This window comes from Etheostoma cragini, chromosome 23 (assembly GCF_013103735.1).
Source record: "Etheostoma cragini isolate CJK2018 chromosome 23, CSU_Ecrag_1.0, whole genome shotgun sequence".
Classification (NCBI taxonomy): domain Eukaryota; kingdom Metazoa; phylum Chordata; class Actinopteri; order Perciformes; family Percidae; genus Etheostoma; species Etheostoma cragini.
In genome coordinates this window covers 7292537-7306455 of record NC_048429.1, presented here as the reverse complement: position 1 = coordinate 7306455, position 13919 = coordinate 7292537, and the positions used below count along the sequence as shown (strand labels likewise).

General features: G+C 40.4%; 1 protein-coding gene across 1 annotated transcript in view; it reads right to left on the bottom strand.

Moving 5' to 3' along the window:
• Positions 1-13919, bottom strand: part of tmtc2a (transmembrane O-mannosyltransferase targeting cadherins 2a) — a 52477-nt gene that overhangs the window by 3322 nt on the left and 35236 nt on the right. The window contains exons 4-11 of the mRNA XM_034863878.1: positions 13665-13779; positions 12814-12899; positions 11904-12088; positions 11675-11753; positions 10444-10565; positions 7250-7331; positions 4695-4809; positions 2521-2584 (exon numbers count right to left, since the gene is read on the bottom strand). Coding sequence (XP_034719769.1) covers positions 2521-2584; positions 4695-4809; positions 7250-7331; positions 10444-10565; positions 11675-11753; positions 11904-12088; positions 12814-12899; positions 13665-13779 — 848 coding nt within the window. The remainder of the gene's footprint in view (positions 1-2520; positions 2585-4694; positions 4810-7249; positions 7332-10443; positions 10566-11674; positions 11754-11903; positions 12089-12813; positions 12900-13664; positions 13780-13919) is intronic.

The window sequence follows — 13919 nt, the reverse complement described above, 5'->3', positions numbered from 1 at the left end:
TTGGTTTTCCTCACCATGTCCAAACAATGGTTGTATCAAGCCAATGTCAAAGTGCTTCAAACCCATGTCCTGTTCTTTGTACCATTAAGGGACTTTGCAGCCAAGACATACTAAGCTAGATAAATGAGGGTACCTTTGCCATTTTAAACAACTGGGTGATATGCAGTACACAAACTGGGTCCGGGTCAAACTGAGTCAAACTGGGATAAATCAACAGAAACGAAGCCTTGATTGTGTGAGTGTAATTCCTTTGTTTTTGCCTTTCTTTTGACGGAAACAAATATTTCTGCAGTTGGGTTGGTCTTGCTGCAATACACGCACAGTTATGAAACACATGTAAGCTCTTAACCTTCAGCAAGCTGGATATAGAGTAGACGTAAGCATCGGATCATCAGCTTCTATAATGTACCCTGCCCTGTGAGATACAGTTAACAATTACATTCAAAAAAATGTATATGATCTCCTGTTGACATAAGAAAATACTTTGCTTTGAAAACAAATATATAATACATTTATAGCTACTGTACGTGTACGCTGTATGTGATATGTTTTTGCCACTAAATATTCAGTTTGTTCCTTCAATTGTTGAAAAAAGGTCGTCAAAAATTCTTAAAATTACATTTAGAATCTAAGAATATGCAAATATTTTTCATTTCAAAAGTTGAACAGTGAGGAGTCACAGACACACCTTCAGCTCCTCAGCGAGGTAACTAGCTTTACCGCTGCGCTGCTTTGTAAACAGAGACACCTGTTTCGCTTCTGTTGTAATTCTGACAATTGTAGCTGCTCATGGAGGGTTTGGTGTCATATTAAACTGTTACCATGGTAGTCACATGTGTAACCAAATCAACCAGGATTGAAATCTTAATGATTATATATTCTACTATTAACGCATCACATTGTCATTTTTCATTTGCAGAGACTAACTGCTCTAATTACCTATGGAAGGAACATGTTCCAAAGTCAGTAGCCTTTTCTGCTCAGAGTATATCATATTATTTGAAATTAATTCTATGTGAGCGATGTTAATAAAGCATTTCAGTCTATGTGTGCAAAATGAAAAACTGGACTTGTTCTACCTTTCTCTGGAGGCACATTTACTCTCATTTACTTTCTTACCACGTAGAGAAATGAATCTTTCATGACCTATAAACTATGGATTAAGTTTTATATTCGAGAGACTGCTATTCACTAAGCAGACGTGTGCAGGGAAAATGTCAAAGACAAGAGGCACTTTACGCGTGACAAATGATAAGAGAAGCCCTCGGCATTTCTGAATCATGAATGCTTCCAGATTGAATGATAATGACTATGACTGGGAGGTACCTTCACTTTTTAAGAAATAAAATGTAAACACATTAGTTTCCAAATTAAAAATAGACAACCAGTATTCCCATCTTTCATGGATTTGCTCAGCTTTTAAGTCTTAAACAGCATAAAACAAGATATTTCTTAAAAACTGGCACACGCTTTAAAGCAGGTATTCCCAGCCAGTGCGTGTTCATATTTGGGATGTCTGTAGTTGCCAGGGTGTATGTGGAAAAATTGTAGAGCAGCTGGACTAATGTGTAAAATAAAGGAAATATACACCTGAACACAAACGATGTTGCCATTGAGAGTGAGCGGGAAAAAAAAGTATGAATGAAACATTGACTTAGTTAGCTAAACATATTGTAATAGTTAAAGGGCTGAAATCGGTATGTAAAAGTATGAATGAAAATAAACCGCTGAAATAGTTGGATCAAAGTAGGGCTGGGCGAAAGAGAAGAAATCCGATATCATGATATTCTTGACCAAATACCTTTTTAATATCGATATTGCGGCAATATTCTAGGGATGACAATTGGTGCTTTAACAAAATATCTTCACACTTTAGATAAATAATCATCTGTAATGTGGATATAATGAAGTGGGTAAAGGCAAATAATAGAACACCTAGCAGTCTGATAAGTTCATGAAGATGAAAGTCTAATCCTATCTCTCCTATGGCAACATAAGTCACAGAGCAGACCGTCAGTAAGCAGACTAACATGACAAATGACTGCAGTAAGATCCTTCTAGGTCTTGTCTGAAAACACGGGGGTTCCAATGACTCTACCTCTCCCAGACCCTTTTTCTTTGAAGTGACTGATTGATGCTTGGCAGAAACGGGCTACAGTTGCTCCCAACTTCCTCCACCACATGTGCTGACATTGAGAGACGCGATATCCCTCAAGGCTTTGTCTGTTAAACTATAATGTGATGATCAAGTATTTACTCTGAAGCTGAATGTATGAATTCCATAACTGGCAGCAGTTTACCACTGAACTCGTCTGTCTTTGGGATCTTTGAGCAGAACCCAGTTTCCATTTTATATTCTCCGTTCGCCAGGAACAACAGCACTATGATATAATGTCAGAATGATGGGTAACACGTAGAAGGTCGTAAATTGAATTTACCGTGCAGGCGTGTGTGCGTGCGTGCGTGTGTGTGTGCTTTTCCATGTTAAGTGCTAACAGGCCCACCAGTCCAGGTACTTACATCTGGTCTGAGACTCGCTGCACGCTCATACTGTCTCTCCGCTGCCTCATTAAGACTGGCCTGTCTGAAGAGAAAGAAGAACAGAGAGAAAAGAAGAGTAAGAATGTGGCATATCATGTTAATAATGATTGTACTAATTTCAAATTACTGATAATTGTATTACTTCCTTATTGTGCAGCTGAATTTTCAGTGGAATAGTCAGATTCACTGCATCTTAATATTAGGTTAACTTTACTTCAATGATCAGGACTCCAACACATCGTATTGTATCGTCACAGGTGATGAAAAGGTGGGACGGTTGCACAGCAAAAAAAAAAAAAAAAAAAAAACGCCTAGTCGCCTCTGCTCTCTACAGTAACTATGATGTCGGGTCACAGGATATCTAGTCCCGCTTTGCCAGACCTACACAGGATATTCAAAAACTTTTGCTATACCGCATCTTTGTTCTAGAATACTGGTTTTAAATTATATACTTAACTAAAATCTCTTTTCGATATGTACGTTGTGTTGTACATTTTTGGGTTCATGCTTATACTGTATTTTATTCTTTTCTCGTGCACAGGCCTCTCTTGAAAAAGAGACCACCTATTTAAAAATAGGCCGACATAAAAGGTTACTGTTTGTCATACATTTTTAATTAAATAACAATAATCCATACCAAAACTCTGTTGTGTAACAGATCCTTCTTTGGGTAAGGCAAAGGTAAAATATTTATATATCACTTTCTAATAGATCATTGCAAAACAATGTTTTATTTCAGGTGATTATTTTTTAGCTATGTAATAAGTGTGATAATACAGTTTAGATTTGATATTGGGGCACTGATTGCCCTGCTAGGGTGATGACTATCTTAATGTCTATTACACTTTACTTATTATTTATCAGAGTATGATGAAGAGAGATATATGGAGGTTTCTATAATGCCAGAAACACTTGACCAACCAGTCCTCCCTTACAGTACATGTTACACCTGGCTTCACAAAATAGCAACCGTTAATCTGCTCCATACATACAATTTTATCCAAAGAGTACATGAACCAGACTTTACAGTGCCAAAGTTAATAAAGTCAAGGAACGACATGGTAATTCATATTTATTAGACTGTGACACAAGTAAAATATTTCTTGGGACTCTAACACTTTATCAGGGGTTCCCTGGCGTTCATGATTGACTATCAAAGTGATTATCTTAAAACGTGCGTCTTTTGTCTTCGTTTTGTTTGGTCAAGTGTAGGAAAATCAATAAAGATTTAAGAAGTCAGGTTTTAAGGAAAGTAAAATTGAGCAGAAAAAAAAACATTATGGTTCAGCCCATAATATGTAAAAAAACAATTAAATAGAGGCCTGGTACATGCAAAGTGTTTTAATGATAGCCTTCCATCAACTGGACTATTGGGTCATTATTATAATGGGTGGGTTATGGTTAGTCAATAATATGTATATGTTACATGTGTAGCTGTACGTAAATCCAGCTACCTTAAAGGCAGGTGTCCCCCCATTCATTAAACCATAATCCTAATCCATTTGGATTTTACAGTCTCCGATGAAAATAAGCAGTTTGACCAGAATGATCCGTCATTTGGACATACTCTTTCCATTAGAAAACCTCAGCCAAACTTTTTACGAATCCTTTGTGGGGTTGCGTTCAGATGGATGCTAGAGAGCAGCAATGACTTTTCCAGATATGTGGAGCAAAAAGTAATGAACGCACTTGCTCCAATATATCCTTGAATTGCCTGGAAATAGAATTTGCAGTCCCTTTGACACGTTTCAAGACTCATACGCTGTCTGTGCACGTGCTTGCCAAACTTTGAGGGAAAATTCTTCAATGGCTTCTTTACAAGCCCTGGACTGCAACATCACTATGATGGACTGAAACCGTACTGCTGTTTATACATGTAGTACATAATAGCTTTTATGGCAGCTATTTCCATAGAGAGGACATTTAACATTGGTATAATTTATATTTCAAAGATGGTTATTAAATGGCTGCAGTGGTAAAGAATAAACCCACAAATGGCGAAGTGGCACAGAAGCAACGGTTGTAGCTACAGAAGTCCACAGCATTTGATGACATCTACGATCATTCCGATGTTTCTTTACTGTATGCTTTTTTCTAACTAGGGGAAACTCCACTTGCAAGCGATGTTGTAGTATGTCAGCAGTTTAACCAACCTGAGCATGTGAGCAGCGCTGAAGACCACATCAAACTCTGAGCTGTCTAGCTCTGCGGCTCTCTCCGCCATCTCCGCCGCCTCGCCCAGACGAGACTGCTCCAGCAGAAACTGACCTGGAGAGAGGGGAAGACCGAGAGCGAGTATTTACTGCTAGGGGGGAGAACAAGTTTTGTTAAGTACTTTTTTAACCATGCCAAGTGGTATGGCTTTGGGGGTGGCAATGTCGTTCTATTGGTCGGTTGATCAGTCCACCACTTTGGTCCAGACTGAAATATCTTGATGCATTAAGATGTTTTTGGTACATATATTGATGAACCCCAATGACTTTTGTGGGCCCGTATTTTTCCTTTAGGGACGAAAAGAGGTTTATTTATTTATTTTTTAGTGTGTGACTATAATAAACTAAAATCAGAGGGATTGCTATGGAATTTGGCACAGATATAGAGGGTGTCAAGAAGATAAAAACTATATGAATGAATTTGGTGATCCCATGCCTTTTACTGCAGCACCACCAGCATGGCAGTCTTCACTTAACCAGTACAATCTCTCCACGTCTCCTGGAAGGATTTCCAGGTATTCATGGTCCCCCAGTCCTCATGACCCTGACTTTTCTTCTAGGACCAACATGAGATTGACACGTTTGATTAAAATTGAAATGTCAAACTGTTGAACCTCAGCACAAAATGTCATGGGAATCCATCCATGTCCCTCTCTGGTCGAACTGTTATATCTAAGAGATCCCCTGACTTTTCATTTAGCAGCATTGTCAGGTCAAACCTTAATAATCAGAAAATGTTAGCATGCCTACACGCTAAATTTAAATATGGTAAACAGAATACAGGCTAAAAACCTGCACGTTAGCGCTGTCCTTTTGGCAAACTGACAGAAGTAGCACTGAGGGGATAAGAGAGAAGGGGAAAGCTCGCAGAGAAGCCCTGACAGACACAGATGGAGATCCGTGGGGAGACAAAGGATGATGAATGGAGGCAGTGAAAGAGAAGAGGGCCACAGGAAATGCAACAAGGCAGAAGAGACAGCGAGAGAAAAGTGAGAGAGGATTTTTTTTATTTTATTTTTTTGCTCGTTGATGCTAGCGAACACCGATGAAACGGGAGGTATTTCATGTGTTTTGTTGTGGGAGTCTGGCCACCTGGTGCGGCACCCACAATTGCCTGCCTCGATGGCTATAAATTATAAAATACGCAGAGCTCGGCCGCAGATGTTACTGAATGTAGGAAGATGGGAATGTGCGCAGGCTTCATTAAGGGGTTCCTCTGTTGGCTTTTCTTGTGCTGAAAGCTAACAGCATTCGCCTCAGTGCAGCTCACAAAAACAAGCCATTAGACACTAAAGCAGATTATTTAGAACCGGGTCATATGAGGGACTGTTTGCATTCAAATGAGTAACTGAGAACAATGGAAGGAAAGGGGGGCCTTGTTGTAGCTATCAAACTCTGGCTCATCGCTTCCTTGCACTCTCTCATACGTGCGTTTTTGTGTGTTTATCCGTTGTGTTATAATGTGGAAAGATACCATCACTCCTCACACACTCACACCTGGAGCTCATCCAGTGAACCCAGGATAACTAAAGCCAGCCAGATTTGCGATAGAGGGGATCACAGCAAATAAACATTTTCAATAGCAAGAAGCTACAAGATAACACTGAAAATCTGAAAATAGCCAGATAATCAGACAGGGAGAAAAGAGTGTAAGCGGAAACAGCTCGGTCCAAAGACGGCAACGCACCCCTCGCCGGGGACCAAACTAAACTCGAACCTCTACATATCCTGCGCAGAGAAAGCCCCGGGAGGAATGGAGAGAGATAAGGAGGAGGAGAAAGGGACAACGCACAATGGTGCTTTCAGGACAGATTTCATTTCCTATTAATACCTTGAAGATAGGGACATGGAGCAGCATGGAGCCTGTTTCTCCAAACTGATGTGAAAATACTGCATTAACAACAGCGCAGGCGGAACATGGTATCATGTTTTGCTCCCAGTTACGAATAGTAAACAGTGTACTCTGATCCTCTCCGATAAACATAGCATACATGCCTGTTGGTATGTGTGTTTACATCAGCAGTGAAACCAGCGTTGGTAAAACACGATTATTATTTTTTGAAAAATTATCAAAATAGCAGGGTCTTTGAGACTTCCTTTGTTTTCAAAACCATTATCAGATAACATAAGCTACGAGCTTGGATCCAAGGTGGTTTACAAAATGAGTCGAAAGAGGAACCTGGTGTGTTTAATGATTCTGGGTCAGAGGGTGACACTACAAAGTATCGGTCTTGGATAAAAGAGTCTAAAGACCCCTGCCTAATAATCATCCTGAGGACAGCTTTCGGCAGTAAAGCCCAATCATTACAGTAAAGCTTACAAAGGCAGCATGGCAGAGGATTGGATTACAAGCAATCAAGCATGCTATAGTTGGTAGAAAATGACTTTAAATTCTATTCTAATGGCTCTGGCAACTCTATTATTATGAATCAGTTTTTGCTAAAAATGTTTGCTGTTTCTCAAAAGGAAACCTTTTATTTGATATGTCTTCTTACCATAGTGCATGTAGCAATTTCCTTTTTTCGGGTCTAGTTGAATGGCTCTCAGATAGTACTTCTCTGCTTCTGTCTTCTGCCCCTAAAAGGAAGAGAAAGGAAATTGATTACACCTTATATTCAAGTTAAAAATGAGTTGAATGTGAGGATTGTGTTTTGTTGCCTGTAATATTTTGTAATATGTATGTAGTATATTTACTTTGTCTGCAATGGCACAAGACACACATTGATGACACGCTTTGTGTTAACGAATCATAATAATGGAGGGGCTGTTGCTCTGTGGTCGAGCGGTTGCCTGCCAATTAGAAGATTGGTGGTTCAATCCCTGGCCCTGCGGTCCCATGTCGAAGTGTCCTTGGGCAAGACGCTGAACCCCGAGTTGCCCCCGATGCTGCGCCATCGGAGTGTGACTGTGTGTGAATGTGTGTGAGTGTTTATCTGATGACACCTTGTACGGCAGCCTCGGCCACAGTGTTTGAATGTGTGTAAATGGTGAATGGTTCCTGTATGATGTAAAAGCGCTTTGAGTGGTTGAGACTAGAAAAGCGCTATATAAATACAGAACATTTAATAAATATACTAGACATAGCAGGGTCCAAACACCTAAAGCAAGCCAGAAGACATAAGGCTGGTTCAACACATGCTGTGTGCTTGTATGCTCTGGCAGGCTGGGATGCCGTCCCGAAGTGCATAATCCCGGGATCTGCTCCGGCGATTCAATTTATTTTGCACCTCACTCATGAGTTTTAATCATCTCCCAGGTGAAGATTTACTAAATGGTTTAAAATGATAATAAAAGAGAAATTGATTGAATTTTTTGTTGAATAGCAACAGTATTTAGCATGGATACTGTATAGCTGGACATCACTTGTATTTTACTGTATCTGCTATACGTTATTTTAATGCACTGACATGCAATTGTTGAAGCATATTAACAGCAGGAAACAGATGCTCATAAAAGAATACAGAACCCCACCGGCCATGCCTAACCTTTTAAAGAAAAACCTCCGAGGTGTGTTTTTGTGCTTATATGTGTGTGTTTGTGTGTGTGTGTGTGTGCCTGCAACCCAACTAAGAAACATATTGTTTCTGTGTGCATGAAGCTCAATTTCCCCACCTCTTTTGGTTCCTGCTTCAGCACTGATTGCTTCCATATTGCCAATGGACTTGCCATGCAACAAGATATGAGAGGAGTGGGCCTATTAGGTTTGCTTCATTAGCTTTTTCCTATACCATGGCCGCAATCACTCCAAAAGAATGAATGAACATTGGGTCTCAATGGCTTATTTCACAATTTGCTTTGGCTCTTTTCACTTTACATTCAATTAACCCCATTCCCCAGACATCCATCATAAGTCATCATTTAAGAGATTAATGGAAGATTTGTACTCCATGTTAAAAAATGTTTGTTACTACTACTATCAAAAGACAAATTTGTGGTATGCCCTTTTTTAACTGATTGCTGTGTGATATCTGTTTTTGCAGTATTGAGCATCAGTGCTGAATCTATCTAAATGTACAGCTGAGTTAAAATTAATAAATCCGCTGTGAAGAAGTGTTGACTTAACAAAACTTCCCTGAATGCACACTACACCCTTTTGAATCCGGCAAGGCTCTCTGACAAACACCAGGACTCTAATGTTACACTTGACTTACATGTAAGCACTTTGCCTTTGGGAGGAAGAATGCGGCAAATTAGTGGCACACTTGATTTTTGCTAAGGGATGTCGATGATTACAACACTATCAGGTTCCAGAAGATTTAAGAAAGGGGAGATGGACACTTTGAAAGTTGATGTGTAGTAGTACTCAAGAAAAAACCGCACCGCAGCACATGTGGGGTTGAACCACAGTACAAGACTTCAGTTTGACCTTTCAACCCAGTGTCTATATTGTCAATTGACTCCAGCAGCACAGCCCAAAATATAGCTGATGGAGTGATTCAATAAGGAAGGAGAGTAATTGCATTATAAGCCTGTCCAGTGGCCCATTGTCCAGGGTCCATCCAATCTCCTGTTCCCTAAGCCCTGTAGACGTGGAGGGGCCTCTCTGAGAGTCCCTGCATGGATCACAGTCCTAAGCCTGAGGGAGCACAGGAGATATCCAGCCACACTGGGCACCGCTAATCTGAACCTGTGCTTTACGTGTGTGTGTGTGTGTGTGTGTGTGTGTGTGCAATGTAGATCTTCAAATCTTTCAACAAAGAGAGGAAATGATCAGAACTATGGGTTAAAGCCCGTGACAGTTGCAGCTGCACCGCAGGTTGGTTTCCTCAGCAACCAAGGCTGTGGAAGGGAGGAGGTCAAACATGTTGAAAGGGGGTAACAGAGAGCACACAGTTCAACTCCTACATCTAAACTTGAATCAGTTGTGAACACATCTGTTGTCTCATAAACATGTTTTTGTTTTTCTGGAATGAGAGAGGTGGCGGGAGGATGGAAAGTGGGAGTCTTCAATGCAGAAAAAAAAAGTGAAGGGCAAGGTAACATTTGGGAGTAGTTGGGAATGGAACGTACATGCCCTTGATGTCTTCGAACACTTACATGTATATACAGATACACACAGTGAGGGAAGGAAAACGCACCAATAATCTGGCACTCATCCAATCACAGAGGGGTTGCTTTCATTCACAGCAGACAAACTCCCCACGTCTGTGACCTTCAGATGTCAGTGACCCTCAGACGTCTGTGACCCTCAGACGTCAGTCGTGACTTAATGCAGCTACTATTCGGCTGGTTTATTAAAGCTACTTGGCATCACTTCTGGATCGGGGTCGATCCAAGGCCACCAAAAAGATATTTATCGCTTCAATCTTGTCTTCTTTCACACTGTGTGATCCTCTTTTCATCCAAGTGGTTGTGCTCAAATTCAAACACTATATCCATGAATGCATCACAAGTCCTCAAGCTGATTTCTGATCAGGGGAGGGTAGTTTGTTATGCATGCACCTTTCACAGTCAGAAGCTCACACCTCATAACAATCATCACAGTTCTCCAGGCTCTGCGGAAGAATCAATAGGAAGGGTTGTCTGCTCCCATAAGTCACTCAGTATGTATTATTCATCACTCCACGCTGCCACTTCAGGTCCATGTATAATTACATTCAGCCAGGTTGTTAACCACTGCAATGGTTTCTACGATAATGATGTGGCATGCCTTATGACTCTTACTGCTTGTGTCAGTTATGGGACTTACAATGATGGACAGGTGTTTGCCATAAGTGAGGTGGGCAGGGATATGGTCAGGCTTGGCCCTGAGAGACTCTCTGTACCAGTGGCCTGCTTCCTCCAGCTTGTTCAGCCTCATGTAGGCCTCTCCTGAAACACAACACATATCATGATTAGTTATTTAGGATGATAATAATTCAAATTGATTATCCACGAGTGTTGCATAAAGAAAACCTCCTCATATAGTACATGATTTGTTTGGGATGTTTTGCGGTTATCATACAAGTTTTAAAAAGAATAATATCAATAAATGAAAAAATGAAACATTTGCAGCAAAAGTACATGATTTCAGTTTTCCCAAAATATAATAATGAATAAATATAATTAAAAATAAATAAAAGGGTTTACTTTACTATATTACGTTTCAACAAAAAAACAAATACGGCTGTTTTATCCTTTTTACTTTTATTAATGGCACACTAGTTTCCTCTGAACAAGCTGCTTAAGCCACATTGTGTTTTTCTAACAGGTGCAGGACAGATGAACTGAACTCTGCCTCTTATCCATAGGGTCACCATTCCTCACTTGCTGAATGAATACCCCAGTCTTGGGAAGAAAACGCAGTTTTGGCTGAAAGAACAATTGTTATGCTTAAACCTCTGTGAGATTTGGTTTGATCTGAGGACATGCTGTTGGCCCCTGGGGTAAAATGACATCAGTCCCCTGGACAGCGCACTGATGCTAACACTGCCCTCCATCTGACAAAACACACTCCCCATTCTCATTTAGCCAAGAAATATATTTGCAGATATCTCCCTGCAATCTCAGCTATGCTCTCAGGATGAGCTTCCAATTATGTTATTAGTGTTACAATAACAGAGAGAGGGATGTGATTTATTGCACGGATTAGCCTCAATTCTCTGAAAAAAAACACGAAGTCTGCACAGTGTTGTAATCAAACAGGTGGTCCAAGTCGTCTGGAGTTGTTTTTTAAATTATCATAAAAATTATTATTAGATTAAGTTGATGTCAAATTGTTGATATAATTCAAAGCTCAGATCAAATGGAACATCTTAAGCCAAATTTGTCCAAGGTCTTCATTGTTTTACTCACGTTATAAAACAAGCATGACATTATTTTTCACTATCAATTATGTTACCTCACTAGAATACTAATAAACATTTCAAAGCAGGGGTCACCAAAGTAGATCGCATTTCAAACAAAGATTTAGGGTGAAACCGGCTCCGACTGGAACTTACCCATCATGTTGAAAAGGCTGTGTGGTGCAAACTGCCTGGGCATTTTCTGGACCGCTTCCTTATAAACAGACAGGGCCTCCTGAAGTAGAGGACAAAGGTTAAATTAGTTGTTGTTTTCCATCAGTATAATACAGGCCTTGTAATTGACTAGGGACTATTTGTAAAAACAGGCTTTGCGATCTTAACAGTTTCCTGTTAAATTCTTAATGGTGAAACTTGAAGTCCGAACCTCCTGCTGGCCCTGTTCATGGAGCAGTTTTCCCAGGTTGTACAGGCAGCTGGTGACAGAGCTCTTGTGGGCGTGGGGGTCCTTTAAGTTCTCATCTGGAATGTCGGCACAAGTCAGAAAGGTGCGTTTGGCCTCTTCTAGGTTGCCCTGGTTCATCAGGATGATTCCTGTGTTCAAGTAGGCCGCTGTGAAGAGGAGAAGCTTTTAATTAAATTACAATTCCAAAACACAGGATGTTGTCACTCACACATGTTGTCACTCACATAACTAAAGTCATTTTCTAAAGCTGTTAAACTAAAAAATGCATATTCTTTGTTTATTATATAACCAAGACAGTAAAAACCTTCCGCATGTAAGAGTGGATAAGATGTGGACTATATACAAAGATAGTTGGGGAAGATGGACATGCAATAATATAACAAGAAAGGAGACAGGACAGAGGTCAAAGGCAGATTATATTACCACAAGAAAAGCAAGTAAGAAAAAGAAATTAATTGGGCTAAAAGGAGATAAAGCTGGGGAAGAATTAAAGATAACTTATCAAATAGGAAAAGCAGTCCGCAGCCTGCCCCATTTCTCTCATAAAATTGTCCTTGGTACAGTAAAAGACGAAACCTCATCTCACATGCGAGCACTCAAGTGTGCGATTGAATCTCATCATTTCCCCGTCAAGCTGAAATAACCTGAATGTGGCCCTCCGAATGAGCACATGGCATGAAAAACACCTAGTCCAGCAATCAGATTGGACCATAATGGTGATCCAATAAGGGACATTGAACTCACATCGAATTATTGAATAAACAACAAAGACCAAAGTTGAGTAATGTGTGAGAACATCTAATTGCTGACAACTCTTCCCCTGATCATGACCGCCACTATAGCATGAGGTATCTTTTTTAAATGCACTTACATGCCAGTGTTGGCCGACTCCCAATGGCCAGTTTGTAATAATGCAGCGCCTCCGAAAAGTTCTCGTTTTCCTGCAGCAACAAGCCACTAATAGACAGAATAGAAAACAAACAAAATTGTGAGATTTTACGACACCATAAACTGCCTAACTAAGTGGTTTATTTAAAATGACAGCACATCTGAGTGACTAAGGGGACTTTGGGTGAAAGCTGGGAAATAAAACAACAAACTGTGGCAGCTTCTGTATGCCTTACCCAACATACCAATGCATTACTCCCAATATACCCGACCATCCATCATATTCAAATAACACCTGTTAAAAAAAAAAAATGCACACCATTATTCGATTTTTCCCTTCTCCCTATGTTGCTTTGCCAGCTTCCTGACACTTGTAACTTGAGAGGGAACAGAGAAGTGGGGAGAAAAACAATGTCAGCATGAGAGCAAGAGACATGGCTCTGCTTTGAGGTTTTGGCACCTTTGACTCTCTTATGCTGCAGAATTGGAAGTGGCTTTGTGTCCTCCCACAGGCCCTGCAAACCAAGACTAATCAAATCAGTAGCAGAAAGTAGAAAGAGCCACCAGGGACGCACAGTTATTTCTTTGTCACACTCTTGCATCACGCTTGGCTCTGAGTCTCTCTTGCTTCTATTCTAATGCATTAGATCTATTTTTTGTGTTCTTTAGATTCTTCCTGTCTGTCACTCTCTCTGTCAGTACGCCTGTTCCCCTTCTCCCTTTCCGCCTTTCTTGTTCTGCCACTGCAACACCAAGTGATGGATGGGAGGAATCACTACTCGTTCTTGTCAAGACTTTGCAAACAGGAGTGGGAACGTCATATTTAACACTCACAGGTTATACAGCATGTCAGCCATGTTCCCTCGGTGGTGCAGAGCATTTCTATATGCCTTCTCCGCTTCTGCCATCTTGCCCTGGTTCTTTAGTACGTTCCCCAAGTTTCCCCAGGCTATGGAAGACAAGTGTCAGTCAAAAGTTGCATTTTCAGAGTGGAAAAACTCAATGTTGGCATTCATTTAAAGATAGTGCTATTGCTGTCAATTTGCTAAAACAAAATAAGGTCAAATAAATCAGGAAATTCAATGACAA